Source organism: Stylophora pistillata, chromosome 5, assembly GCF_964205215.1.
Source record: "Stylophora pistillata chromosome 5, jaStyPist1.2, whole genome shotgun sequence".
NCBI classification, from domain to species: Eukaryota; Metazoa; Cnidaria; class Anthozoa; order Scleractinia; family Pocilloporidae; genus Stylophora; species Stylophora pistillata.
This window is the reverse complement of record NC_142523.1, coordinates 19,604,039-19,631,704: the sequence shown is the minus strand read 5'-3', so window position 1 is coordinate 19,631,704 and position 27,666 is coordinate 19,604,039. Positions and strand designations below refer to the sequence as shown.

Here is a 27,666-nt window from a genome sequence, read left to right as displayed (position 1 = left end):
TACGAGTAGTTTGATTTCCTGCCATTCAGTCTTGATGTTTAGGTTTAGATCTCCTCGAATTATTGCTTTGCCTTGATAGATAAAAGCAGGCGAAGCCTTTCAACATTTTTTACCGCTTTTTCTCAAGGCAGTGATTAATATTGCCGAGGGACTTTAATTTTTGCGTTCCAGGAATGTGGTACTCCGCGAACGTCTATTTCGGTAGCCATATGTGGTTTGTGCCGCGCTCAACGTTGGACGTCTGCACGTGAACCAATGTTCTCTTCGAAATGTCGAAAACAAATTTTTCGAGGTTTGCGTTTTCGAGGTCTGTGTTTTCGAGGTTTGCGTTTTCGAGGTCTACGTTTTCAGTAGAAGTCTGCGTGTTTTGAGGCTTGCGTTTTCGAGGTCTGCGGTCTGCGGTCTGCGGTCTGCGGTCTACGTTTTCGAGGTCTGTGTTTTCGAGACACCCGAGAGAAAGTTGTTTTGGCTGTACCAACAATGATTTTATATAGTAAACGTATAAACGTTAAAATTGCGATAGCGCTTGTAAATTCTGTATGCGGCTAAGTCAAGGGCTAAGGACCGGAAATTCCGTGATCTCGTCTGATAACATCAGTGACAAAGGAAGATAGATAAATCTGGTAATTACATACTGTATACACAAAGGAAAATTGATGGTGCACAAGTCGCCTCAAAAGGCACACGCATAACCCATGCCGGACTGGCAACTCAACAGTGGAGGATTGTAAACGCAATATTTTCAATAAAAATTAAAGTCCGGTGTTTACGTGGCAGTTTCACTTTCGCATGACAAAAAAATTTTAAGAAAAGCTGCGGTCCAGCGCAAAAATTTTGATGTACAAAAAGTCAGTCGAAAAACCGATCAAAATAATTTGCACGATCGAGTAAAAGCTCCATTAACCAGTAGTATTTATAATTAAAACCACCTCCCACCCTCCCTGAGTAACAACACTCTGCCTCCCATCCCTCCCTCAGTACTTATAGACTGCACCCACCCCTCCCTGAGTACTAATGGTGTGCCTCCCCCCTTTTAAAATGGTCCAAAAAATGGTCTAAAAAATGGTCCAAAAAAAAAAAATGGTCCAAAAAAATAGTCCAGTCCAGTCCATACTTTACCCTATGCCTAAAATAAGGTAAGAATATCCACAGGATATATACGGACCCAAATAAGTTTACATAACTAATGCAAACGGCATCTGCCCTCTCTTGTCCTCATCTCATAATCGCTGGTTAATTAGCGTATGCATCAGGTTTTGTCACATATTTATCCATGGAATTGGATCTCAGGACCTTTTCATTTGATATAATATATCACTACGAAATGTTCTGGCACTGAGTAACTTATCTCCAATATCAACGGAGGATCTTCGAAACTAGTTGATCTATCACTGACCAAAGATCTTGCTCTTACTGCACACGATTGATGTGACATATCTCTTTCACACAGCGTCTCATGCGGAAAATGTTTAAACACATCTGATTAGAACACGGGCTCACATCAAGCGTGGACGTTGTTCTCCTGTTTTAAACTCAATCATATCTATCGCAGCTACGGAGTAACGACGTTGCCTAAAGTTTCGATCAGTTGGCTGGATTCTTTGTGCATTTCCAGAGTACAATTTGCTTAAAAAGGTGTTTTCAGAACTCCACAGGACTGGATTGACCGAAAGGGTTAAGTGAAGTGTTTCAGCCAACAAGTAAAGCAAATATCAAAGGAAAGAAAAATATTGCGAAATTAAACAAAATTAACCAAGCACTTTTGGTATCAGTCCTGCTTTTTAACGAACATTGACATAAGCTAAACTCAAATTCGTTCGCTCATTCTCGCTCTGAGACAGGGTTTGACGTAAGAAAAGGCACAGTGGCTATTCCATAATCGTCACTTGATAACCAACGTCTACGACTTTGACTTACATGAATTAACAAGCATGAACGTTAATTATAAAAAAAATGTCGGGGGTTTGTCCATGCAACGCCAGGTTCGCGGCGACTTTGGAACAACAACTTGTCGCGTTGAACTTTGCGTGCGGGAAATGCTCACCGGTCGAATAAGGCCAGAGATCATGGAAAATCAGCCGTGATTTTCTTGGTTCCCGATTGCACTCTTAAAGTGTATATGACATGAAATTTCTTTTTTTGTTTTCTGCTAGTTCGATATGTATAATAAACGGTTCGAGAGTTAAAAATCGTTGAAAATAATTATAAACACATAGTTTTCGTTAAACTAGGCGCTAAGTTGGCTTAAAAAATTGTCCCCTCGAACGCGCGGCTAAAAGGTCACGTGAACTTAACCTGTGACGTCAGGTTGTTTGACTTTTTCGTTTTGTTACCAGACCACTTTCATAAATGGCTGCCGGATTAAAATTCTTTTGTTTACATATAAATTTGCCAGGGTGGCCTCGTTCTCCAGTACAAAATTCAAAAGAGTACATTATCTCAAGCGAGGCCACTCGGGCAAATTTAATATTAATCCGACAGCCATTTATGAAAGTGGTCTATGGCGGAAAAGAAGAGGCCAGTACGGAAAGGTGGACGTTATTGTGTGGCTGGGGCGCCCAACAATAGAAGCTGTACGAATACCAGCTACACACCGGGTATTTCGATGTACCAGGTTCCTGTAAATCCAACAGTGAGAGCCCAATGGGTGAAATTCGTGCAGCGGCACCGAGTTGATTTCGGCGAACCTGTTGCCAAACATGCCTCGTTGTGTTCGGCTCACTTTGAGCAAAGTTGTTACGAGGGCAGCTTGGCATTTTCGCTGGACGGTATGACGCAAGTAAAACGGAACAAAGTTCTTATCAAGGGCTCTGTTCCAACAAGACATGCAGTTCTACCAGAAGGTCCTGAAGTTCTGACAGATCGCAAAAGGCGACAGGTAAGCGTTTTCTCGTGATCTCCGATCATTCACATTAACATGTGTAAGCTTTTGTGATGTAAATAACCTATTCTGTGGTGAGTTTATAAAATTTTTGGAAGCATTGTGTCAAATGCCCGTATCTAATTGCGGTTTTGCCGTGCTGAAAGCAAAGTGAACTGCTAAAACCTATACCTTAGTGAATCATTATCATGTTCACTGGAGTTTTGAGTATTGATTTATACAAGCTTTGTGATCGTTTCGAATCCTATACATAATCGTAGCAAAAGCAAGGGTGTCTTGTGCTCGATATATTTTATCAACCAGGATATTTTATGTTTTTGCTGCAGCTAAGGCATGATGCCTTTGCAGAGTTTCATGAGTTGGAGGCGAAGAAAAAGAAGGTTGATGAGGCCAGGGAAGAATCAATGAGTAACCTTGTAGATGATCATGATGATGATACAAATGAAGAGAATCCGTTCAACATCGCAACAGATGTGTGCATGAGCCCAATTGATGAAAGTTCCGCCAGTACCAATGCCTCAACTGCTACTGTTTCTGTTACCACTCCTTTCACTTCTCCAGTTGCCTTGACCTCCACCAACAATACCTGTGCTACGCCAGTCAATACAACACCTGTTTCTTTCACAACTCCATCCCCCAACGTAACACCATTGGAAGGCAGCTCTTGTGTAGATTGTGTATATAAATCCAAATTAAAAAATCAGAAGAAGCAAACTATGCGTCTAAGGAGAATAGTAAAGGAACAGAAAAAGGAGATAAGAGAGCTCAAAAGTGTGAGTGCTAAACAAAACCTATTCATGCTTTCTTGTAGCTTTGTATAATGGCAAAAGAATATTCATATTGAACTTGATTCAAGTGTTCCTAGTGCTACTCACTCTCACTAGTACTGGATCATTTATTCCTTCTTGTTTGTTTGTTATTATAGAAAGTAATTGAAACAGCGTCTGAAGGGGAAATTGATGTGCAGGAGGAAAGTGGGTCCAAAGATTTATTTATCTGGTCAAGCACTGGGAGTGATACAGATATGGCAACAGAGAATGAGGATGGTGGCTGGAAGTCACAGGCAGGAGGTTCCACAGAAGCTGAAGGTACTGAGGATGATGAAGAGGAAGAGAATCTCTGAGAAGAAAGCATGGAAAAAGATATCAGGTGAGACTACTATTGTAGCTTTCATTGGAATTATACCACTTGCATGAGTGGATTGAGGAACTTAGGGAGTTATGGGAAAGGACAAAGGGAAAATAGCCCTTTTTCCCATCCATAACTCCTCATGCTCATCAGTTCACTCTCATATCCAATCTTCTCTCACCCTCAAAACATATAAGTAGCTACTGGGTTTGAGTCTGAGTTTATTGTTTGTTCCACTTGACAATAATTCATTATGTAACTTGAGTATATTATTGAAAGGACTCAGCCATGCCTTTTATTTTGCAGACTTGATCCAGATACCCCTGAATATGATGAACCCAAGTTCATTGTATTTTACAGCATGCTGCTTGATATTTTCACACTTTTCTGCTTCAAGTGTAAAGAAAGCAATCCTACAGCAAGGATGAAGCAAGATGGGACCATGGTTACTGTAACACAGAGCTGTTCAAAATGCCATGATAACTACATCTGGAAATCCCAGCCTACTGTTCTTGGAAAATATCCTGCTGGCAATATCTTGTTGAGCTTTGCAGTCTTGATGGCTAGAGTATTTATAGACAAGATATTGCTGGTTTTCGGCCACATGGGGCTCCATGTATTCTCTGCCCATACCTATTTTAGGCACCAGATGTCATTCCTAGTTCCAGTTGTTCTTCATCACTGGGAAACATACCAAGCCAATCTCATCAGCAAGATCACAAAGTTAAAAAATGTTGCTTGGACAGGGGATGGATGGTTTGATTCAGTGGGGCACTCTGCCAAAATATGGGGTCTACACAATGTTCTGCACCACAATCATGAAAATCGTCCACTTTGAATTAGTTCAGGTAAGTCAAGTTCTTTTGGAAGAATAAATTATCATCAATTGTTATTAGAAATGTAAAAAATATCAATGGCATTGCATGATATTATTGCATTGCTTTATAGTATTATTACGATGCTATTTTCAGGGTATTCTAAGTGGTAGTACATTCCCAGTTACTAGATTATTATTTATTATCAGTGGGAGTTATGTTTGTTTCAAACAAGATTAACATGAAAGTTACAATTATAATTGTAGTAACCTTTCATTCCCTTATATTTCTCCTTTTATTACTCAGGCAAATGAAACTGGTGGCAGCCAACAGACAGAACTTGAGGGGGCAAAGAGATGTTTTTCCTATTTGCAGCGTGTTGGTCTGACAATTGGTATTTTTGTGTCTGACCGGCACAGGGGCATAGCAAAGTGGATTCGAGAGAATTGTGTCAATACCAGGCATTACTATGATATTTGGCATATGGCAAGATCATTAACTAAGAGGTTATTGAGTTTAAGTAAAGAGAAAGGATGTGAAATAATCAAATATTGGATGAAAGGAATATGTAGACATATGTACTGGTGTGCGACTTCAACAAAAGCTGGCTTTGAGTCTCTTATCATTGCCAAATGGAAATCATTTATGCACCATGTCAGTAATAAACATGTTAATCACCCAGATCCACTCTATCAACAATGTCATCATGGAGAACTTGAACCCAGAAAGTGGATAAGAGTTGGTGAGGAATTTTTTCGTTGTTTTTGATGACATACAGTATCAGTACCCATGTGGCTACGCTTCTCTTCAATCCTCCTTGTCATATTCTTTGTGTGGAGTTAAATGAATTGATGATGATACTCTTGGGATAAAGTCTATCATTTGAAATTGGCAAATGAGCTCATACATACTTTACATCCTCTAATCTCAACAATGTACAACGTAGTGTGTCATTTTAAAATTGTTCAATAATACTTTTGGTAGGCACTGCAGCATATGACAAATTGAAATTGCTGTTGACAAAGAAGATCCTTCTGAATGACATAAAGAAACTCTCACCAGATGCCCAGACGAGTTGCCTAGAAGGCTTCCATACCACCCTAACCCAATGGCATCCCAAGTTGATTTGTTACTCTTGGTTAGGTTCTTTTTGCAGGTATGTGTATGTTATATTACAGTGACTCCCACCTAAATATGTTGCATACAATATCTGATCCTTTTCCTTTTACACTCTGTAGATGTAGTATTCCTGGAAGTTTTATGGCCAAAATAGTGTTTTGTTTTGCAGTTTTAGCTCAAAAGTGTCATTTTTCAAAATGAATGGGTATGTGACTGCTAAATGTTACACATGATCTACTGACCAGACATCATGCAACATGTCTACAATGTATGCAAGTACACAAAACAGTATTTTTTATCATTTACCACATTCCCATCCCCTTAATTCCTTTCCTTGGTTCTTTCCCTTGTGTTCCAACCATTATCATACACAATCTCATTTTCAGATTTTCATGTGTTTGCTCATCTAAAGTAAAATTTTTTAGGCACATACTGGCAAGCTTGCATTTTAATGAAAACCTCAGAAGAGAAACCCAAACATCAAGCGATGGAAAAGAATACATTCGGGTGACTTATCCAAAATTTAAACTGGGAGAAGAGGTTGTTAGAGAGGTGGCATCCCCACCTAGCTATGGTAATTATTGACCATTATGATTTTAAAAGTACAGTGGCTACACTGAACTAAGTGTAGGAAATGTTATGCTCTTTTGTTAATTATGAGTCAGATCACTCTTTTTACCATGATAAGTACTATTGACCAGCATCTTGTGTCAAGGACTCTGCTTCACCTTGTTTCCTTATACCTGATAAAACACTGTTGCACGTTTTTCAAATTACGTCGACATTTTAAATGAATTGGGCTGTGATCTTTTCAGGGTATGTTGACACACTGAAGAATCTTCTCTTCACCTTGTCAAAGGCAGAAATGAAGAAAGTACATGAGAAGTATGCAGCAAGGGTACCAGAACCCCTCAACCGGCAGTTCCCAGACAGAGTAAATAAAGAGGATGCTGTAAAGTTTTACCAGGCAAGAAAGGCAATAAAGAAAATGTCACTATTTCCACCAGGTTAGTTTGCTTTGACTCTTCAAAGCTCATGAAGCTCAATGTTCAAATATGACATAATGTTCTACGTACCAACTGTCATGCAACCTTGTCCTCAGGGTCTATCTTCTTCCCACCCACTAGAACTGGGGAAAAGATAGACCTTGGGAACAAGTTTGCCATCATGGTAATGCACAATGTGATTGTCTCCACGGAGGATATCTTCTACACGTTTTTTCCATGGTAAAAGCATGTGAAACAAACAAACAAACAAACTAAAAATGCACTAACATAATTAAATAAATTTATTTATTTTACAGAAGCAGAGCAGGCTAAACTACAGATGTCTATCAGTGACAATACCCCAAGCAGCAGTCAACCCACTTCAAGACGACCTTACAATTGCTCAATATGCCAAAAACCATTGCGAAGTCACAAAAGCCCTTGCAAAAAATAAAGTGACCAAACTTTTGTCACAGGAAGGTTTTCTGCGTGGTACAATTTTCCTTTTTACTTCAAATTTTCCATGCCTGCATTGTACTGTACTCATCAACTTACAATATTTGCATTGTACCTACAACAAGGTGAAATTTTAAATGTAGTCAAACTAGTGTGCATGTAGAACCTACGCTGTTTCTGGTTCACAGTCCATACATTACCAAACAATAGAACAAGAAACAACCACCCATAAAAATCAATTTGAAAATTGTTGTTTACCGAGACACAAAACACTGTATGTGAAATCAGTGTAGAAGAATCACGTCATAGTTTTGATTATGTGTACTATGCTACTCTTTCTCATGAGCAGCAGCAAAACCTCTGGTATTTTGTGACTGGTATTTTGTTCTGATATTATGCTAAACACAGGCTGGTAGTGGTCTTCTGTTACCCCAGCCCATGTAGCCACAAAGCCACCTCGTGGTCCATCGGTATGCAACAGCTCTAATGAACCTAGAGTAAAAGCACAATGAAAATTATATAGGAAGGTGTGTAAGAATGCTCTACATTACTACAGGACCCTGCCTTTCACCTCCCCATGACACACACATTCAAATAAAAAAATATTTATGTTTACGAATTGATAATGAACTGCAGAGCATTTCTCAAGCTTACATTTTCCGACAAGCTACTTTGCAAGCAATCTTATTAGTTCCTGTTTTATGTTAGGTGAGTGCATCAGATAAAAGTCCAAGTAAATGCAAAATCTAACTTGGTAAACTTTTATAGCTTGAGATGCCTTAATTTACCCTGATTTATCTGAAGCTTAATGCTTTATGCCCACCAAAGTGATTATGCTAGTTTACACATTGTATGTTTTTATTTCTGTTTTTACTAAAAATGTACTGACTCGTTTTCCGACATTCCACCTCGGCGACGGTAAGTCCCACCACCTGGTTTCTCAACAAGGGAGCCACTTGGAGAAGAACTGCGCGGTTCGTAATCGCATCGTAGTCCTCGTGTTGTGTGATGCATTTTATCCGTTCAATGGAACCATCAAAAACCATCTTTGCAGATGAATTTGTTACCTCTCTGCAACATCGAAACTCCAGGGAACCAACTAACGTCCCGGTATTACATTGCTGGCAGCGACACCTGAAGAAGACAGCAAAAATGAATTGTTGTCTAACAAAGATTTGCTATAAGTATATATACAAGGAAGTTTAAAGGACCAGTTTTACAAACCAGGAATCTACGTCTACAGTTCTCCCGTACCTAGCCTCCAGAGTTGACGGGGTAAGTCCATCAACATCGGTTTCTTCGCTCGAAACGCCAGTTTCTTCGTCGTTCTCGTCCGCGAGCGGCTCATCTTGATATGGAGCTATCACACCAGTGATAACTCCCCATTCCTCTTCAGAACTGTCGCTTATTCCACAATCCATACTCTCTATAGAGTCAGACGACTCAGTACTCTCGGAATCGCTGGACATTTCGAAGCGTGAAACGATAGAATTAAGCGAGTGATCACAGCGTGTTACAAGGAAAACACTGAAAGTTGTTGACCTTGCCAGTCAAAGGATCAAACAACCTGACGTCACGAGTCCAATTCTCGCCCCAGTCTCCGGGAACAATTTTACACATAAATTTAGCGTGTTTCGGGGGCTAAAAATTGACCATAAAATTTGTTTCATTCATTTTAAAATCTCAAACCGATTATTATACACATGGAACTAGCTATCAACGAAAAAAACAATTTCGTGTCGTATACACTTTAAGAGTCAAGGATGACTTAAACTTTACCAAAAACACTTATGCAGGCTCTGTAAACCTGAACTAGAACCACTGAAAGAAGGCCGCTAACATCATCTATATAAGTCCACGTGTTAAAGCTTATGACGTAATTGCTAAATAAACAAAATTGACGAACTGGCGAAGAGAACTGATTAAGGATAATTAGAAGAGAGAAGCCTCGATTTTACGTTTGTTACAGTGCACATTGCCAAAACAAAAGGAATTCTCGCGTATTTCACTACGGATCGTCTGAAATTACCTCGTATTCAGTCCAATTTGTTCGTTCTCACATATTTGACCCAAGCGATAAAACTGAATAAAACAATTTGACAGCTCGAAAACATGGTGGCACGATGAAACAAAAGCAAGGACATGAAGCTTCAAAATCTTCTTCTACCTTATTCATTTGGTAATCTCTTCCCTTTGGTACAGAAAGACGTACGATGTTTAAAATAATACAGAAAACTTCGATTCACAACAAGCGCAAATTGACAAGTGTTTTCTAATTCACTAAACCTTTTTTAAACATTAAAAAACTAACCTTTTTGTTGACAAATATGACCTTAACACATAAACAACGTAAAGCGCGCCCTCTAGTTGGTTGATGAACTGTCCACTAGCCCATGGGTTTGCCGAGGTCAGCAAATGCAATGAGTTGTTTTCGCGCGCTTCTTTTGTCTGGTCATGTAAGACTACAAAAACATGCGTTCATTTTTGGTTCAATTAAATGGAAGCTTTTTCGTTGCAGTATATCGATGTTATCAAGTATAACACGGTAAATACTACAGCTATTACCTCGAACGACTATTACGCTTCTTTCGCTTCTCTCGCGCTTGCATACGGAACACAGTAGTATACGCTGTGGTATTAGCATTTGTTAATTGGAGATCAATATATTTCAAACCAAACACTTTTCAATCTAAAAAATCTACACTACCACACCAGAACAAAAATTTTAAGGAATGTTGCACTGCCTCCCACGTTTCAGGCCCAGCGAAAAACTGGTTTGGTTAAACAGTCAGTCATGCGATTTTGTCACAAATCACGCCACACGTCACGTCCCGTCACGCTATCTGGATCGCGCGCAGAACGTTGACGGGCCTTTGAGGCTGTGAATGCTGGCAGTCGACCACTGCCACAGTCAAAGTGGGCTTCTTATTGGTCAGACTGTTCAAAGGATCGCTGTCGACTACAGTTAAACCCCGGTAATTACCAAGGGGAATTGAATTTACTTCGAGTTATAGGGGTTTTGGACAGAAAGACTATGAACGCTCAATTAAAGAGATTTTATGCTTTTACATCTTTTATTGTAAAATTTCTAGCAATGTAAGAGCATTAAACGACAAAACAAAACAAAACAAATTAAAAACAAAAGCAAATATATAAAGTAGCTGTTCTTCAGAACGTTTAGCGCTAAATCTCATTTTAACATTTGTTGAAAAATCTATTCCAACAACAGATCCATTTCAGATTACGCGAGATTTTTCGACGAGAACAACTGTCAAAACTGTTTGTTTACGGACATACAAACTTGTGATATCGAAGGGAAGTAAAAATCGCTTCGAGTTAGCAGGTTTTGAGTTATCGGGGTTTCAAGTTATCGGGGTTAAAATGACAGTAAATATATGGGGAAAATCCATGTGAAATCAGTTTTGCATGCTTGGAGGTAACCGGAAATTCGAGTTACCGAGGGTTCCAGTTAATTATCGGGGTTCAACTGTATTTCCTCTCACGACCGGAAATTCTGTTGTCTCGATAAGGTCGAGAGACATATTTTTAGCCTGCGAGGAAAGCCCTAGGGAAAAGGAGGGGGCATTGGAATAGGCCCCCATTTGGCCAATGTTTATCAATAGTTTATTAAGAGCCACTCACTATAAAATATCCATAAATATCCTAAAGGAACCTTTTGATGAACGTTACTTTAAAAATTGCATCACAATGTTTTATTGTGCTTTGCTTTCTCCGAAAAGTTTGAAATACGCCTAGATGACCGTTGTCCCCCCTGTAAAACGATGAAAAATTGTACAACTGCGATGCAATAATGTTTTAAAATTTTGTGTGCCAGCAGATGTTCTTTTTATCTATTTTAAAAAAATCAATTTCAAGATTCTCGATATTTAAGGTCACTGACTTTTCATTATTTTTTCACACGTTTGTTTCATGCCAAATCTGTTCTTTTCCTTCATTGAGCGCACAGTGTATTTTCTTGCGCTCCATTTGCACATTTGGCGGTGGTTCGTTGATGTGCGCATTCTTGACTGAAGTATATTTTGTTGATGTCTGAGATCTTGTAGATTTCGAGTAACGAGAGTTTGAATGTCTATCTCTCTTCACAACTTCACAAAGGGCCTTACGCAATGTTCCGTTTAAGGTCAAGCACAACCATGGATTTATGGCACTGTTAGCGTGCCCCAACCAAAAAAACAAATACTGCACATAACCTGGAAGTTGAAAATCATGAACACGAGGAAATAAGCCAAGTATGACAATGTAGACTTGTGATGGGAGCCAACAGATAGCGAATACAGCGGTGATTATCATAAGCCTGCGCACGACCTTTCGTTTGGTCGCCTCGTTTCGGTGTTTCGTTTCTGAAACAACGACTCCTGGAATATTCCTTTTGCGCAGCTGGCGACAAACCGAGAAATATAGTGTAGATATCACAAACAGTGGAATCAAGTACATAACAAGGAAAAAATACAAGTAAAAAGAGATCCTCTTATAGTTTTTCCCGGGGGACTGGAATAAGGGCGCACAAACGTAAGTGGTGTCGTTTGGAAAATATTTAAAATTTTTCCATGTCACCGCAACGGGGATCGAGGTTATCGTTGCACTCAACCAAATTCCCAGGGAAAGGATTCGCCCTCGACGAAATTTTGGGAAACGGTGGAGAGGGAAAGTAACTCCCAAGTAGCGATCCACTGACATTAGCAATAGACTACCGATGGACGCCGCCAGTGAGATGAAGTTTAAGTACCTCACACCTGCACATGTGACAAGGCCTAGGTCTCCAGGGAACCATTTACCCAGAGTAAAGACAAATGACATGGACTCGGGCATCACAGCTAAGGTGACGAAAATATCCGCGACGGCCATGTTGACGAACAAAACTCCAGTGAGGGACCTTGCTTGTGGTCTCCACTTGACGATGAATATCAGGAGGATATTTCCACTCAGAGAGACGAGTATTGTTATGGAATACAGCAAAACAAAACAGACTTGACTTAGAGTGTCGAGAGACGATGAAATGTTTCCCTCAGACTCTCCTGCGAAGAAATACGAATCATTAGAAGTTTAGACTAGAAAGTTTAAGTCCCTCTAGCCCCTAAAATTTTTTTCCATAAAATGAAACTTCTTATTCTCGTGCTAACAAAGTCGAAAATCAATGTTGCATCTGTTTAGTTATTTTTTTTTTATGTTCACAACTGAAAAATAGGGAGATTGGGGCAGGTTGGTCGGTGACGTCATCCCCCATTTAGTGAGAAAGGAGGCACTGCAAGTTAGCGAACAACTAACAAACTAAGCCCGGAAGGTGTGTTGTTGGTGGCTCCAGCAATACAGCTTCCTTAGAGGATGGTATCACCCCTCATACCATTCCATATTACATGGACAAAGTTGTACAGTTTCTGAATGAAGCAATATTTCTATTTTGTAGAATACAGGCATTGTTCCAAAAGGGTTATAACAGAACCCTTTGGAAGAACTCGGAATAAACTTGTAACAGTGCGCGTATGAAGTAAAAGCGAGCGACCCATGCATTGCACTGCTCAGAATGAACTTCAAAGTCAGAGCCATTTTCTTTTTGCTGTGTATTCTCTTTGATGGGCAGAAAGAAATTTTTTACTCAAATTCATAAGGCTTTGTATGGAGAAGCCACGTTTGTGTCCCTCTGAGGAGCACAAATATGGCGGCAAGAAGCTTACAAAAACATACGTCGTCGAGTTTTGCCATAAAAACCCTGTAGTTGTCCTACGAGGGCTCATAAACATCTATAAGACTGAAAGACTGTTCAGATTGCGAAATCGCAGTGGATAAGTCACTCTCTTTAACCTACATCACAGCATTCTCGGCCACCAATTTTTATATTGTCTCTAGCAAAAGCTCAAAAATTCAATCTTGCCTAATCACAAGACGAAAAACCCGGCCTATCAAACTGAAAATGTGTAAAAGATAAGGAAATGAAAGTAAGGAAATGAAAAATTATGCCACTTTGGCAACTTCGTGCGCTACCGTGTTGCGATGCAATCCCGCTTTTAATTTTTATGTGCCAGAAGATAGTCCTTTTATCTCTTAGAAACTACTGCTAATTTCTTGTTATGTTGTTACGTTTAAGTCTGAATAGTGACCCGTTGAAATAAAGTACTTCGCGTCTCTCATGCGGAGGTGAAATAAAGGTCAACTTCAGTGGCCCATGAACAGGTCTGCCATAAATACTTACAAATCATAATGTACATCACTTTAAAGCTTTATCGTGTTCTCTTAATTCCTCAAGTTCTCTATCTTGGCCCGCCATAAACAGCACGTCCAGCAGGTTTAAAAGAGTTTTGGCTATTTTGTCAAAAATGCAATGCGAACCCCTGAACGGCTGTCACGACTCATTAAAGGCCTCCAAAAAGGTCTTCTATGACATGACAGGTCATGTAATAGTGATATATTATTAAACGACTCGGGCAGTCAGAGGGCCAATAACTAAAATCAACCAATCAAAATGCTCTATTGCCGGTCAATATTCTCTCAGTATTGGACCGGGCACTGTCCCGAAAGGTCCCGAGTGATACCGCACTTGTGTCCATTTGAACTTCAGTCGTATAATAAATCTCCTATTAACCAAGCTTGCCCGGGACCGTACTGGAAGAATATCGGCCCTCGGTCGTTTTTGTACGGACCGAGCGCAGCGAGGTCCGTACTGTCAAGACCTCGGGCCGATATTCTCCCAGTACGGCCCTCGCGCTTGGTTAATAAGATATATGTATTTCTGACCACTTTCAGCCTAAGGCTGAATTACGGGTACAGTTTGAAAGGCTAAGATCAGACGTCAACATATAAGGCGCCTCTGGCAGCCACTTCAGTCCATCGATCTCACCGTCTCACCCATCCCACCCCAGGGGAGGACATCCATCACACAGTAATTTCGTGTGTGGGAAATTAACGTATTCTACCCCAACCCCGCAGGAGACTGGACCTCCATTTATTCGTCCCTATCCGAGAAGACTAGAATATCTAACCATTTCTGATGTTATAGAAGGGTAGCAAATTCTTCTCAATTATTTTAAGACCTTGAGTGTTGGTCCGGCCGGGGCTCGAACCCTCAACCTCCCGCTCAACAGTCCAGCGCACTATCCATTGGGCTAACTGGGCGGCGGTTGAATGTATTTGGCACATTCCTGGCCAAGCTAAAACATTGGCCTTGACCTCTTGCGTGACAGCCGTTCAACGGATCGCGTTAAATTTTTTGTCATTTTTTAGCCCGAACTCATTAAAAGCTGGACGCGCCGCCTATGGCGGGCCAAGAAAGAAACTTAGAGGAATTAAGGTACATGGATAAAACTTCAAAATGACATCTATTTTGGTTTGTAAATATATCATACAAGACCTTTTTGAAGGCCTTTAAATGGGTTGTGACAGCTGTTCAGTCCAGTTTTGACAAAACAGCCCAAACTCTTTTAAACCTAAACCTGCTGCTTATGGCGGGCCAAGATAGAGGATTGATACAACAATAAAGCTTTAAGACGATGTACATTATGATTTGTAAGTATTTATGGCGGACCTGTTCATAGGCCACTGAAGTTGACCTTTATTTTACCTCCGATCCGCGAAAGAGACGCGAAATACTTTATTTCAACGGGTGACTATTCAGACTTAAACGTAACAACATAACAAGAAATCAACATTTTCTAAGAGATAAGAGGACCATCTGCTAGCACACAAAATTTAAAAGCGGGATTGCATCGCATTGTAGCGTACGAAGTTGCCAAAATTGCATAATTTTTCATTTCTTTACGGGGGGGACAACGGCGTATTTTGAACTTTTCGATTTTTTGGAGAAAAAAAGGGCGATAGAACTTTTTGATATAATTTTCGAAAAAGGTTCATTAAAAGGGTCCCTTAGAAAGATTAAAACGAATTACGAAATTTTATAACCGTCGGCATATTCTCGATATTTACGGTCAGTGGCTCTTTAAAAGATTTCTAAAGCACCTGTTCGACATGAAACAAAGCAAGTAAAAAAAAAAAAATCACTACACATGAATTGTCACTGCTATTCTTAACTCTCGCACCTTAGGGTTTACTTTACGCACTCAACCGTTTTAATGACAATTGCTGAAGTCTGCAAGGAGACCCAAGCGTTCACAAAGCTAAATCTGTTGAACAGTTACAGTTGAATAGTTTAAGACGTACATGCAAATTGCTATTCCGGAGTTTCTGACCGTTCCAGAGGTTCCGCGGTCTGCTACTCCATTGTTTAGTGACGAACTGTGAGAGCAATGTATGAGGTCTACCAAATTGTCGTTCAATCTTTCTTTGCATTATTTGAACTGCTCAGAACCTCCAGTCACAGGAAGCATCTTATTTTTCTGCAAGGGCCGGGTCTGTTTTTGTCTGTTTGGTTTGTTTTGTTTTGGTTGTTGGTTAATTTGGATCTTTTTCTTTTTATTTTATTGTTCACTTCAACATTAATAATCATTCAGTCACATACACACACACTCACCGAAGAGGAATATATGATAAAAAATTTCAAAAAATTTCAAAAAAAGGAAAAAAGCTTCGGAGTTGAATAGAGAAAATTTAAGATTCTGACCGTGTCTCTTCACAAAATAACGCTTGTTTAATGAAACAATTATTGTGGTAAATGATTGAAGAGGAAACTCAGTTTAAAAGGCGACCAGCGCGTAAATTAAACTCCAACAGCTGGCCCTGGTTGTTCGAAGGGTGAATAACGCTATCCACTAAATAAATAAATAAATAAATAAATCTCTATCCGGTTAATAGCGCAGTACGCTTTGGTAACCCTTATCCGCCGGGAAGCGATTTATCTGTTGTATAGCGTAAACCGCTCTTTGAACAACCAGGTCCTGCTCTTATCTTACTACAATACAGCTCATTAGAATAGACAGTCAAGCGAATCGCTCGAAGATTTTTGGCTGAGATCTGTTTGATAGTTGTTCATGTTATATCTTGTTTTGCTTACGTACATTTAAACTAAAGGTCCATTGCTCACGGTTGCCCTTTCACAGGGTGGGATATCATTTCAACTGCGCAATTGCCGAATAAAAGAGAACGATATTGAGCGTTGTTTCAAGATTTTGCGACTCAATGGAAATGTCACGTGATGTGATTATGTTTCTTAGGCGTAGTTTAAGCTTCGACTTACCGTAAGTTGTGTTGTTCATAATTCCCTTGAAAGGTTTATTTTACTTTAAGTACTCTTGCGATGGATATACGCGAACTGAAATTTACACTTAACAGCTTGCGTGCTGAAGCAACCCAGGCGAGGTGAATATGGGTGTAAATCGTGACGTTATTGTTTAACATATGCTAAGAATGGATGACATGCAGAGCTTCGGGCTATGCAAGATCATGCTGATATGGGGTCTATACAGTAGGGAAGCTGGAACAAGGACTCGGGAATTTGGATCATCAACAGTTTAGTTCGGGCTCAATTTCATTGTGACGAGGTTTCTTAGTCGTATTTTTTGCGATTGGAGTTGAAAATACGGGAAACATTAATAGCATAGCTCCATTTTCTGCATATAAACACGCACACAGTCCGTTATTCCTCCATTCACTCTGACGTAGGGCTAATGCTCGAAACGTCAGCTAGCTTTGAAAATCTTTACGGTAGCCAGTTTACAGTTGACAAAACCAAATTATCCTGTTACTTCCCCCAACTTACCCCTTTATTCATTTTTCTTTCTGGAACAAATCATTACCAGGTGCTAAATCACAAATCGGCTGCAAGTGGCCAGAATCCCAAATCGGCCTTTGGTGGGCCAAAATCGCAAATTACCCATTAGTGGCCAAACTCCCACTGAACATCATATGTTTCTTTTAAGGAAAAAATGACAGAGAAATGACCTGATATATTTTCCCGTCACCATCCGTCAAAATACTCGGTACAGGATATGATTAAAAAAAATTAATATGAAATATCCTTGACATCTTTTCCTGCCAGTGAGGATGTTTAAACAAGGCTCAAAAATAGCAACTTTTTGAATTTAAGTTGGCTAAAGAAGATAAGAAATAAAATTTCAATACCTTAAATTAAGCGGATCGCTAAACAAGGATGCCCACCAACCCGACAGCTTCTAATGCGTCTAATCATTTCTAAGAGAATTGAAATTTTCAATCTTTATATTTTTTAATTTGAGCGTTGTGAATACAGTAAGATTGCAGCGTAAGAATTAAGGTTTCGGTTTCAGTAAACAATTCATAAGAAAACAACCTGCAATGTTCAACTTGCTGCCAACGAAACTCCGGAAAATTACTTGTATATGGGGAAAAGGAGATCTCTTAGGCTATAATTCCTTTAGGCATATATGATAGTGCACTTATTCATGGGCTTGCAACCTCCAGTAGATCATTTTTTAAAATGAATTAGAAACTGAAATGTTTGAGTCATTGCTTTTATTTACTGAATATGAATAAATGACGTGGATATATCAAATTTTGTTTTCCATTTCATAAGTTGAATCAGCCATCACTTTTACACGATTTCTTGTTAGGTCCCTGACCTCGTAGAACTTCTTTCAAAAGCGTTCGTCCCTGATGAAATGGTTTAACTATGCTTGTTTTTTGTTTACGGAGACACCAGAAGTACAACACACATCGTGACAAGGTAAAAAAACTACAGATTCTGAGGACAGAAGTTATTCCTTGAGGTCATTTGTTTGTCTCTTACTTTCGGTGGCAAGGCGAGTTTATCCTCCGAGTTTTAGGTGAGTCGAGAATAAGAGGCCAATGTTATTTTCTTTTTCTTTCCTTTTTTGTTAATGCATGCAGCGATCAACTGATTAGATACGAAGACAATCATAAGGGTTTTAGAGCCGAATTATGCGTGACGCACAGAGAGCCTTGATGAATGAACATTTTTTTACTAGAACGGGTGTTGTTTAAACTGAGACTCGAAGTGATAATTTCAGTTCTTGATTTTAAACATACTGGTATTCGATACAAGACCCACTGCGTTTGAACCCCTCAAAACTATATTGTGATCGTTCGCTTCTAGGAAGCCATTATGAATTGATATCTTGTGCTCGACCGAATTACCTGTATCCATCCCAAGACTTCGATGTTATGTACAGTAATGATTCGTATGTCAGTTTTCCTTAGTTTTCAGTGTCATTCACGTTGACTCTAGGTTGCTGGCATTTTTATTGCTCTTCAGAAATTTCTCTTCCGAGTCTTCTGAGCCGTTTTATTTTGGTAACTTTTATGGAAACCATTACCTCGACGTCCATCATAATTTGGGTTAAAAGTGCACTGAACCACTTCGAGGTGGTTTAAAGATTGTTGACATCATACCTTTGTTCGGCAGTATTGTTGATTGTCGTCAATACATTAATTAGAATAGCAAGTCTGAATAGATTATATGAAGATGTGTGTTTTTCTTTACTGCGTTCTTTTTTTCGTGGGTTAAATTGGGGGCTGATCAATTTGTCACTGCATTTTTAAATAAAAATTGAACGCGAAAGAGTTCAGGTATTCATTGTTTACTTAGGGCCTTTTGAAAGCTTTCGGAGCTACACGAAGTGAAAATTAAAAAATCCGCAGGATTTACCTGAGTTTTTAAAATCAATTTTCACCTTTATCGACCTTATCACGTAAATTTTATGGTTACATACTATTTACAGCATGTTTGTATTACATACCACATTTACGCTCATTCTTACCAACGAATCGAGTGTGATTTATACTGTTCTTCCGGCAAGAATAATGCGGTGCCTTTCTAACATGATAAGAGTCAAGAATTTGCTGCAACCTTATCTTCTACACTTTCCTGTGTAAGTAAAACTAGTGGTTTATTAATTCACTTGCTTAACAACTAACTTCATTTACTCAGTCACTAATTCTTTGTAGAGAGCATAACCAATAACTGTAAAAGGAAAGTTGTCATTTTTTCACAAGACTTTCAATATTTAACAAGTAAATAAGATTAAGTCCATTTTTTCCCCTCCGATTAGGTTGTGAAAAGTTAAGTTTTTATCTTGAAAGTGGAAATAAAAGAAGAAAAAAGGAGGAAAGAGGAAAAGGTGCGTGTCATGCTTACTAACTGCAAATATTTTTAATGATGGTTAATTTCAGGAAAGATGGGCCTCAACTCAATCATGAGCCAAGTACTTTCCGTTCCTTAATCATCTTAAAAATAATCAGTCTCAAGGCTTATTGCAGTTGGCCGATTAATGAGCCATTGGATTTATTAGGGCGAAATGTGTCCTTAACCAAAAAAAAATCAATTGATTATTTTTTAAAGATATTCTAGTGGCTTTTACAGCAAAATTCATTGGAAGCTGAACACTTGTTAATCCACTAATAATTTACATAGAAATTTGACGGAATAAGGAAGATTTGCAAAAAGAAATAGTAATACTGCCTCAGTAGAATTAAACTGATCTTAGACTTTAAGAACATTATAGCTCTTGTAATCAGATTGTGACGTCTTCTCTTCTTGCTGAAAGGGAAGCATTGATAAGGAATATTTGAAATTTACTCTCTATGCTCTCGAGTTTTTTAATTCGATTCTATAGCAAACAATATAACAGCTTAAAATTACAATCCATCAAAGAAGCAATGTTTGTTATCAGAGATGCCGTGTTTCTCAGAGCTAGTCCAATATTGCAAATTACGGCGTCATGCATTGTTATTGATGCCCAAATAGGATATTAATGAGCCACAGCTGGTCATTAACATAACAAAATATAATCTGACTTGGATATTTGTGAAAAGCAAACATCGTGTCAGAACTGTTTTAAACCACTGGTGGTTTGGCAAATGTCTAAAAAGACCCCGTTGTTTTCTTTGAACAAGAATATAATAGGTCTGTTCTTACGACTTTTTCTGAACACGGTGATAACTATGGTAAATAGATCATGAAAGACCCCATAACATGCCAACATTTCATCATGTTCGTCCGAAAAAAAACGACAAGCACTTAACAGCCGAGGTAAGAAAAGTTTTGTTCTGCACCGAAAGCAACCTTGTAAGTACTCGCAATAGGCAGTTTAAAATTGAGCCTACTTTACGGATAATTCCGCCGTCGTTAATACGAAGTGTGAAATTTGGGCACACTCTTTCAGCTTACAGCATCATTTACGAATTGAGCTATACGCTTCAAAATTCACAGTTTTGTGGGTTTATATTTCGAGCAACATATACAGCGCGAATATCTTTCTAGGGCAAACTTTTGTGGTAGATCTTTATCATCCTAATCTCTAGACGTATTTATTTGAGTGACAGGTTCGCTAATTAGATTAACTTGGCAAACACGTAAGCAACGCCTTAGCGCTATCGTGTTCCAGATGACCAAGATTAAAAGTGCTAAATTCGATTCGACTTATTTGTCAGTTCTAGGTGTGGGAGCGCATTTTAATGTCTTGTTTCTGATTCAAGGGAGAATATGGAGACTCATGAAAACGATACAGTGACTTCTCCTGGTACAGTGAACTCCTCTGACGGTGAGTCAAATCAAGGACATTTTGCGTGAGGGATAAAGAGCCTTTAAAGAAAACAATGAATAACTTAGGCTGTCATGTCCATAGTTTTGTTTCCCTATTCAGCCATCGTCTGCTCGTTTTTATTATTTTTCCAAGGCTGATATAGCAAATGTTTCTATTTAATTCGACTCTTGTAGTCGTGACAGAAGGTTTTTATAGGTGCATTTTGTCTGTCTTAAACTTGTTTAACTAAATTTTGAAACATGTTTTCGTCAAATACTCAATTTATTATATAGTTTGTACTAGATAGAAGAGGGTCACTCGAGATTTATGTTAACTGAACAACGAGTAATTCAACGGTTGTCGATCTATGAAATGAATAAAGGCTGATAGTTTCGAAAGACACTTTTTGGGGCTGCGTCGGTGGGAGTAACGAAATAATTTGGATATATCAACAAAGTTGAAATGGTAAATTGGCCACCGTAACGATTACAAAAGCTGACGTTTCGAGCGTTAGCCCTTCGTCGGAGCGAAATGGTTCGAATGGGAAGAAAGCGAAATGAGCTGTTGAAAATTGAACTAATTATGGTGCTATTTATCAACGTAAAATTGGGGAGCTTTGAGATGGAAGCTCGTCCCATACCGAGCTCACCACGGTATGCAGTCATAGAATGCTGTCATTTAGCTGTAGTTGTCTCAGCGTTAAATGAAAGGAAGGCACGGCCTGCCTAGGACGTTGAAACATTGTTTTTCTGTGCTGTCGACCATTAAAATTCAGAGAAAGTTCATCATCCGCTTTGACGCTTATTTAATCTGTTCATCTTTGCGTTCAGCGCGAAGTTAGTTAGCAAATTAACTTCCAACTTGAAAACCTTTCAGTGTAAATAACCTAATTGGATCTAGGCCAAATTAAATTGCATTCAACACCATATGTTTGTCGATCAAAAGGCGCCACGCGATAACCTGCTTATCTAAAATTCTCAAGTTGATTCCGTCAACATTTGACAACTGCGCGTTAATGACTTTCACCCGAAACATTTTATTTAGTATGCGTTAAAAGTCTTTGTGTTACCGCCTTCTTCTGACGGTTACGGGGCTTTCAAATGCAGTTGTGCGTCCTTAGCCTTAGCATTTTGCATGAGCTCTCGATTCAATCAATGCCATTTGTTGCATCGATAATGTCTCATTAATTCAATGATTATCAAAAGAGCTTTCTTCAATACTACTAATGCCATGGTCGTGTGCTTCAATGGCCTCTCTCATATTATAGGCATCTCACAAAAGACAACTGAAAGAATATCGAAATAGATATGATTAAAACCGATTTAAAGAGGGATAGCAAACTAAAAGAATTATTGTCAGTGGATTGGTTGGAAAGTATTTCCGAAAATCACGCGCTGAACTCATTTGTCGGGAGATGCTTCCTGCACTCCGTTAAATCCTTTTTGGTTCAAATTTTCTAGTTTTTATGTCTAAATCTGCAAATCACCAGATAGAGAACGCTAATTACCATATGAGTTAAGAGATCAAAGGCTCTGTGAGCCAACTCGTGAATCAAATTGACGGCACAAATTACATTGTGAGCCAATGTAATTTGTGCCGTCAATAGGAATGGGTGTTTGATTTCCATACTAGGGTATGAATCGTTAGACTGGGAAATGAGCATTACGAGGAATATGATGTGAAACTAAATTAGGCCTCAAAGACAGAAAATATGGGCTGATTAGGATTTAGTGCAAGACAATCACTGTTCCAGATTTTACTGTAAAGGTTTGTGGAATGAAAGTTTAAAAGGGTGCTGTTTTGTTTATCATAAAACTATTGTTCCAATATTGAGCTCAGTATTTACTTGCGATGCAAGCATAGGGATATGCATGTGAAAGCTTATGCGCTGGATGGAACGCACGGACATAAGGATAAGCATATATGCATAAGATTATAAAACGTTGCCTTCTTTTTATGCTTATACTCTCTAGTTAAGACTTGGTTGGCATAAGCGTAAGGATTAACATAAGCGAAAGACTTTCAGGCAATCAGCAAGCACTATACTGCTTATACCAACCATGTCCTTATTTAACATAACATCGACTGAGCGCTTGTGCTCATGTTTATGTTGCAGCTGTGCCCACCTGCGCATTAGCTTGTTATGTTTATGCCCATACTTGTGTTGCAACTGAATAACGCGCTTGAAGCCTGTTTCGCACTTCTGAGTTTATATTAGCACGAGGATGAAAACAAGTACAAGGATGTTCACACTATCCTAAATTTTATGTTTTTCGGAACTCTTATTGTAAGTCAGTGGTTACTCAAAACAAGGATTTCTTCCTTAATTTGAGAGTCAATTCCTTGAAAAGTAAGGTTCAAGATTTCTGCTTTTAAGAATTTTGTACTCTCCAATGAAAGTTCCTCAGTTTAAGAATACCACCATTAAAAATAAGATTTACATTCCTTGTTTTAAGAATTATGACTTTCAACTCTCATTTTAAGGGTATTTCCACTATTGAATAAATATCTCAAATCCTTGCTTTTAGCAAGTATTTATTCTATGTAGGTTCTTCTTCCAACTAGATTTATGATAAATGCTTGCCAAAATTTCAGAAATATCTGAGGAATTGTGCTTGTCAAATTCCCAAGGAAATATAACTAAATATAATTTGAAAAACTTTTTTACATCAATTTTTCTTTCAACACACTCAATATCTGTGATTCATTAAACAAGACCACAGTTTTGAGTGTTCCTAGTTTACCCTAAATATAAAGCATTAGGAATATCAGCATACTTTTCCTTGACTTTTTCAGTAGATTTAGACATTTTTTCGAGTGATAAACTACAAGCTTCGACTGATCACACCTCGCAGCAGCTTTCGTAAACTTTGCCCCGTTTACGAGGGATAGACTTCTAGCGAACTAAACTCAATCAAACTGTTTTATTCCGCTCTCGTATTCGCTTTCTTACAACGAGTGTGTTAAAAGCTACTATGGAAAATTTGTAAGAAATCACCCTCTTATAAGGTATTCTCTACATTGTGATTGGTTGCTAACTACTGATTTGAAAAGGTCATTCAAGGTTGCGTTGATAATGTAAACCGATCAATGTCTTAAGTCACTACAGGCGGTGCTTCTAAGCTCTTGACATAATGTTCACACTCTTCATCTGATATCTGACACGCACAAATAACAAAGTCTCCGAAACAGCTATGGCGCGAAAGAAATGGCGCCAAAATCGTAATTATACGCATGCTCATCTCCGGATTCTCTCCGGCAAAAGAACAGGGCACTAGAGCAAATCAGAAAATTTCCGGATACAATCGGATACGTTTGGACGGCTGAAAACGATTCCAATACGCTGCGTATGGACGCGAAAATTTTCATTTCCGCAAAAAAATATTTGCGAAAAAAATTTCCCGATACATGTGGACATGGCCTAAGTAATTGAATGAGTCATTTTCTTTTTCATGTACTCACTTACTTTATTCCCTCATTGACTTCTCGTATTATCCTGACATAAAAAAGAATACTCTGTATTTTTGATGGAGTGGGAGGGCCGGACGGGAAAATATTTGACTCGAGGTCATGACTTACGGACTGAACTGTGATTTTCCCAAGCGGGGCCGCACGGGTCGTTTAATGATAGCAAAAACTAACAAAATAAAAAATGGGAGAAACATAAAACGGATTATGTCATCATGCAATAACAAGTAAAAAAACAAACAAACAACACGAACAAAAAACAAAAATAAAACAATACAAGCCAATAAAGGACGATCTAAACACTTCTTTTTGTTTTATATAGGGCAGCTGAATGGACCCAGCCCTATACATAAAACGATCTATACAATATTGTATTCGATAATCATATTTGTGGCACTGGTCGGAAATCTTCTTCTGATCTTCATCATCAAAAGAAGACCAGAAACAAGGTCGCTGACTGGTTTCCTGTTTGTCAACATGGCCGTCGCTGACCTTCTAGTGGCTCTGATTACTATGCCAGTCAGCCTGTACACGTTGTACACCGGTGGGGTATGGGCAACGGGAATTTTTGGGCATGTCACGTGTTCGCTTGTGTTCTTCACGTTCCACGTCACACTCGAAGCGTCCATATTAAGTTTGTTGATGATGTCAGTGGATCGTTACTTTGCAGTGGCCCATCCTCTTCGCCGCTTTGAGACGTTTCGAAAGGCTAGAGTCCTTAGTGTGTTTATCTGGTTGAATGCAATGATTTTTTCCATTCCAGTTGCTATTGTTTGGCGGCTCGTTGATTATGATGGCAGTTTGCTTTGTGGCCCAAAGTTTGATGAGCTTGGCAAATTTGGCTTGACAGGGTTCTACACGTACCTGTTTATACTGATGTACCTCGTTCCGCTTATCATTATAACCATCCTCTATACTCTGATCTGCTGCACGCTCTGGCGCCGAAGCATGCCGGGTGAAGCGTCGTCGGAAACTGAGAAACGTAACGAGATTACGAAGCGAAGAGTTGTGCGTATGCTTGTCATAATCACCGCTGTGTTTGCTCTTTGTTGGTTCCCAGCTCATTTTTATCACATGCTTCTTGCATATCGTCTTGACGTCCATAAGAAACTTCCTCATTACATAATGACCCTTTGTTTAGCATTGGGTCACGCAAACAGCGCGGTAAACCCATGGCTCTACATGATGTTGAACGAAAAATTCCGCATCGCCCTAAGTGCTACGCTACACGGAAGGGGTCCAAGAATGCGAGCCGGCTCAAACAGAAGCCAGTCCATCACAAAGTACACTTCAATCAAAGGCGGCAATTCATTTAAGACAAGACGATCAAAGCAAGAAAAATCTAAAGCTGAAACATACATGTGAAATAATATGCACTTAATCAAAGCTAGAGCTTTTCAGACTTCTTTAAGTAAAATCTGCCATCAAATGTGCTGCTATAGAAAGCGTGATTTACAGCAATCAGTAAGAGAGCAGCATGCGATGGTGCCAGAATCGTTCGAGTGCAATCGATGGCAAATTGTTGTGATTGTCCTTTGACCAAATTCTCAATCTTCGTCCACGAAAAGAGAGTTAATTAGTACCTGAGAGACGGAGAGGATCGGCCAATGTTTCTGTATCGATCGTCCTTACATGAAAACAGTTGCAAAATTATCTGGCGTCTCTTATAAAAGAATCAAGTGACTTAGTTTAAGTTGCAACGATCTCTCCACCATTCGTCACTCAAAGGTGTAAGCTAAGATTGTAAATTAGAAGGGGGCCCTGTTGAGTCCAATTTTTTCCAGTGTTTTTTCTTTTTTTCAGGTATGGTGACTTTTTTTACCTGTTAAGGTTGACTCAGTCCTCAGTATTGCACTGCACATCCTGTACTGCCTATAATAAATTACGTGATCACGCAAATAAGTGCGCGCGCATTTCGAGCCACACGGTATTGTTCCTCAATCAGTGGACCAGGTAAAGAGGTGCGATAGTCCTTAGCTCTTAAACGAGCAACGTGACCCATATATTTTATTGCATAGGTTTGGTGTGTAAATTCTCCCCTTTGAAGCGAATTTGAACATTGTATTGAATTTGCGCTATATAAATTATTATTATTATTATTATTATTATTATTATTATCATTCTTTTAAATTGAAGAAATTAAAAAAATCATCGCAAGAAAAAAAAGGATATATATATATACCTAAAAGCGTTAACGAAGCTTTTTACCCACTGATGCAACCTGGAACCTTCAAAGCAACTAGCCAAGGAACGCTTTGAGTCGATGTCGTTTAAATTTCGTAATTTTTTCAAAAAATTATATATCTGTAATTGTTCCATATGCTCAATAACTTGTACCTATCAATATTTTTCTAATTGTTTCTTCAAAAGCCCTAGCTTCCAGCTACCACACGATGTACCGTAAAACGATGAAATAACCCGCGTAATAACTGCTAGTACTGGCATGAATGGTGAGTCTGGCTCGTCATACCTCTTAAACAAGCACAGTAACCTCTTTTAATTTTTATAATAATTTTCGAAAAAAGCATTGATAGAGAACCTTTGAGGGAATTTTAAAAATTATCACTCGATACTTTTTTTTTTCTGAGGAATCACCTTAACGCATGTAGAAATAGTTTAATTTGGCGCCTAAAACAATTTTGTCATATAGTCAACATGCGTCCCCCAGGAAAGATCATTGGATTAGTTGACGCCTAACAGCTTGAACGACGAGAGCTCTTCTATAACAGCGCCCCCGGATTGTGAGAAACCAAAGTAGGATTCGATTCTTTCCACCAGAATCACATGGTCAATGGTATCAAAAGCCGCCATAGATCAAGAAGGACTAATACAACATCTCGTCGGCGGTTAGTCGTTCTCAGAAAGTCGTTTGCCAAACGGAGCAAAGTTGTCTCCGTAGAATGGTGTTTCCTATACGCAGACTGCATAGTGGGTAGCAAGTTGTAAGATTCAAGATAGTTGTATGTTTGTGTTGCTGCTACCTTCTCAATAACTTTGCTAAGAAAGGGAATATTAGCCAACGGACGACAGTTCTTAAAAATCTCCTTGTCAAGATTCCCGTTTTTCAAACATGGACGAACATGTGACAACTTCAAGGGTGAAGGAAACTCCCCTGTCGACAATGACTGATTGACCATTAAAAAGTATTTATAAACATATCCTGGCATAAGTTTTTAAAATCGCTGGTTTCTCTTGCTGCGTTGAAAGTTTGTTGAAGACTGCTGCATGTTCTTTATCAGAAATGTGATATTTCTCATATTCAGAGTGCCATGTATAATTATTTCACCCTTGTTTTGTCCCTAAAAATTTCATTCGATTGTCTTCCTGAGCGGGTTGTAGAAATTTCGTGTATTCCATTATCCATGCATCTTATACAAGACTTTTTATTC

The 27,666-nt window shown here is 38.9% G+C and overlaps 5 protein-coding genes across 8 annotated transcripts in view; 3 read left to right on the top strand and 2 right to left on the bottom strand.

The window, feature by feature from the left end:
• LOC111322451 (prolactin-releasing peptide receptor) overlaps positions 1 to 16,827 on the bottom strand; it is a 33,510-nt gene extending 16,683 nt beyond the window's left edge. Inside the window, exons 1-2 of one of the 2 annotated variants that reach the window (XM_088761552.1) lie at positions 16,528 to 16,806; positions 10,432 to 12,421 (exon numbers count right to left, since the gene is read on the bottom strand). In XM_088761552.1, the coding sequence (XP_088617678.1) occupies positions 11,301 to 12,421; positions 16,528 to 16,546 (1,140 nt within the window). In that variant the 5' untranslated portion in view covers positions 16,547 to 16,806 and the 3' untranslated portion in view covers positions 10,432 to 11,300. Of the gene's footprint in view, positions 1 to 10,431; positions 12,422 to 16,527 lie in introns of those variants that run through there. The other variant, XM_088761548.1, reaches the window with a different exon arrangement.
• LOC148730699 (uncharacterized) lies at positions 2,485 to 4,450 on the top strand. Its single transcript, XM_088761559.1, has 4 exons — positions 2,485 to 2,878; positions 3,208 to 3,654; positions 3,807 to 4,030; positions 4,316 to 4,450. The coding sequence occupies exons 1-3, from the start codon at positions 2,501 to 2,503 to the stop codon at positions 4,002 to 4,004; spliced, it is 1,023 nt and encodes a 340-aa protein (XP_088617685.1). The 5' UTR covers positions 2,485 to 2,500; the 3' UTR covers positions 4,005 to 4,030; positions 4,316 to 4,450.
• On the top strand, positions 4,624 to 7,408 carry LOC148730698 (uncharacterized). Its single transcript, XM_088761547.1, has 6 exons — positions 4,624 to 4,857; positions 5,131 to 5,566; positions 5,809 to 5,980; positions 6,369 to 6,517; positions 6,759 to 6,950; positions 7,247 to 7,408. The coding sequence occupies exons 1-6, from the start codon at positions 4,741 to 4,743 to the stop codon at positions 7,381 to 7,383; spliced, it is 1,203 nt and encodes a 400-aa protein (XP_088617673.1). The 5' UTR covers positions 4,624 to 4,740; the 3' UTR covers positions 7,384 to 7,408.
• Positions 7,209 to 8,884, bottom strand: LOC148730697 (uncharacterized). The gene is made up of 2 exons (XM_088761561.1): positions 8,640 to 8,884; positions 7,209 to 8,519 (listed from the first exon to the last, which is right to left on the bottom strand). The coding sequence occupies exons 1-2, from the start codon at positions 8,852 to 8,854 to the stop codon at positions 8,222 to 8,224; spliced, it is 513 nt and encodes a 170-aa protein (XP_088617687.1). The 5' UTR covers positions 8,855 to 8,884; the 3' UTR covers positions 7,209 to 8,221.
• A 1,245-nt stretch (positions 16,828 to 18,072) lies between the features above and the next one.
• On the top strand, positions 18,073 to 27,435 carry LOC111322441 (G protein-coupled receptor 83). Of its 3 annotated transcripts, none has more exons than XM_022925542.2 (3): positions 18,073 to 18,091; positions 20,763 to 20,827; positions 24,600 to 27,435. In XM_022925542.2, exons 2-3 carry the CDS (start codon positions 20,770 to 20,772, stop codon positions 25,640 to 25,642), a joined length of 1,101 nt encoding a protein of 366 aa, XP_022781277.2. In that variant the 5' UTR covers positions 18,073 to 18,091; positions 20,763 to 20,769; the 3' UTR covers positions 25,643 to 27,435. The 3 variants fall into 3 exon arrangements, with proteins under 3 accessions (XP_022781277.2, XP_022781276.2, XP_022781275.2); XM_022925541.2 differs by lacking the exon at positions 18,073 to 18,091 and adding an exon at positions 20,079 to 20,316; XM_022925540.2 differs by lacking the exon at positions 18,073 to 18,091 and adding an exon at positions 20,079 to 20,316 and having other exon boundaries at positions 20,718 to 20,827.
• Positions 27,436 to 27,666: the final 231 nt, after the last annotated feature.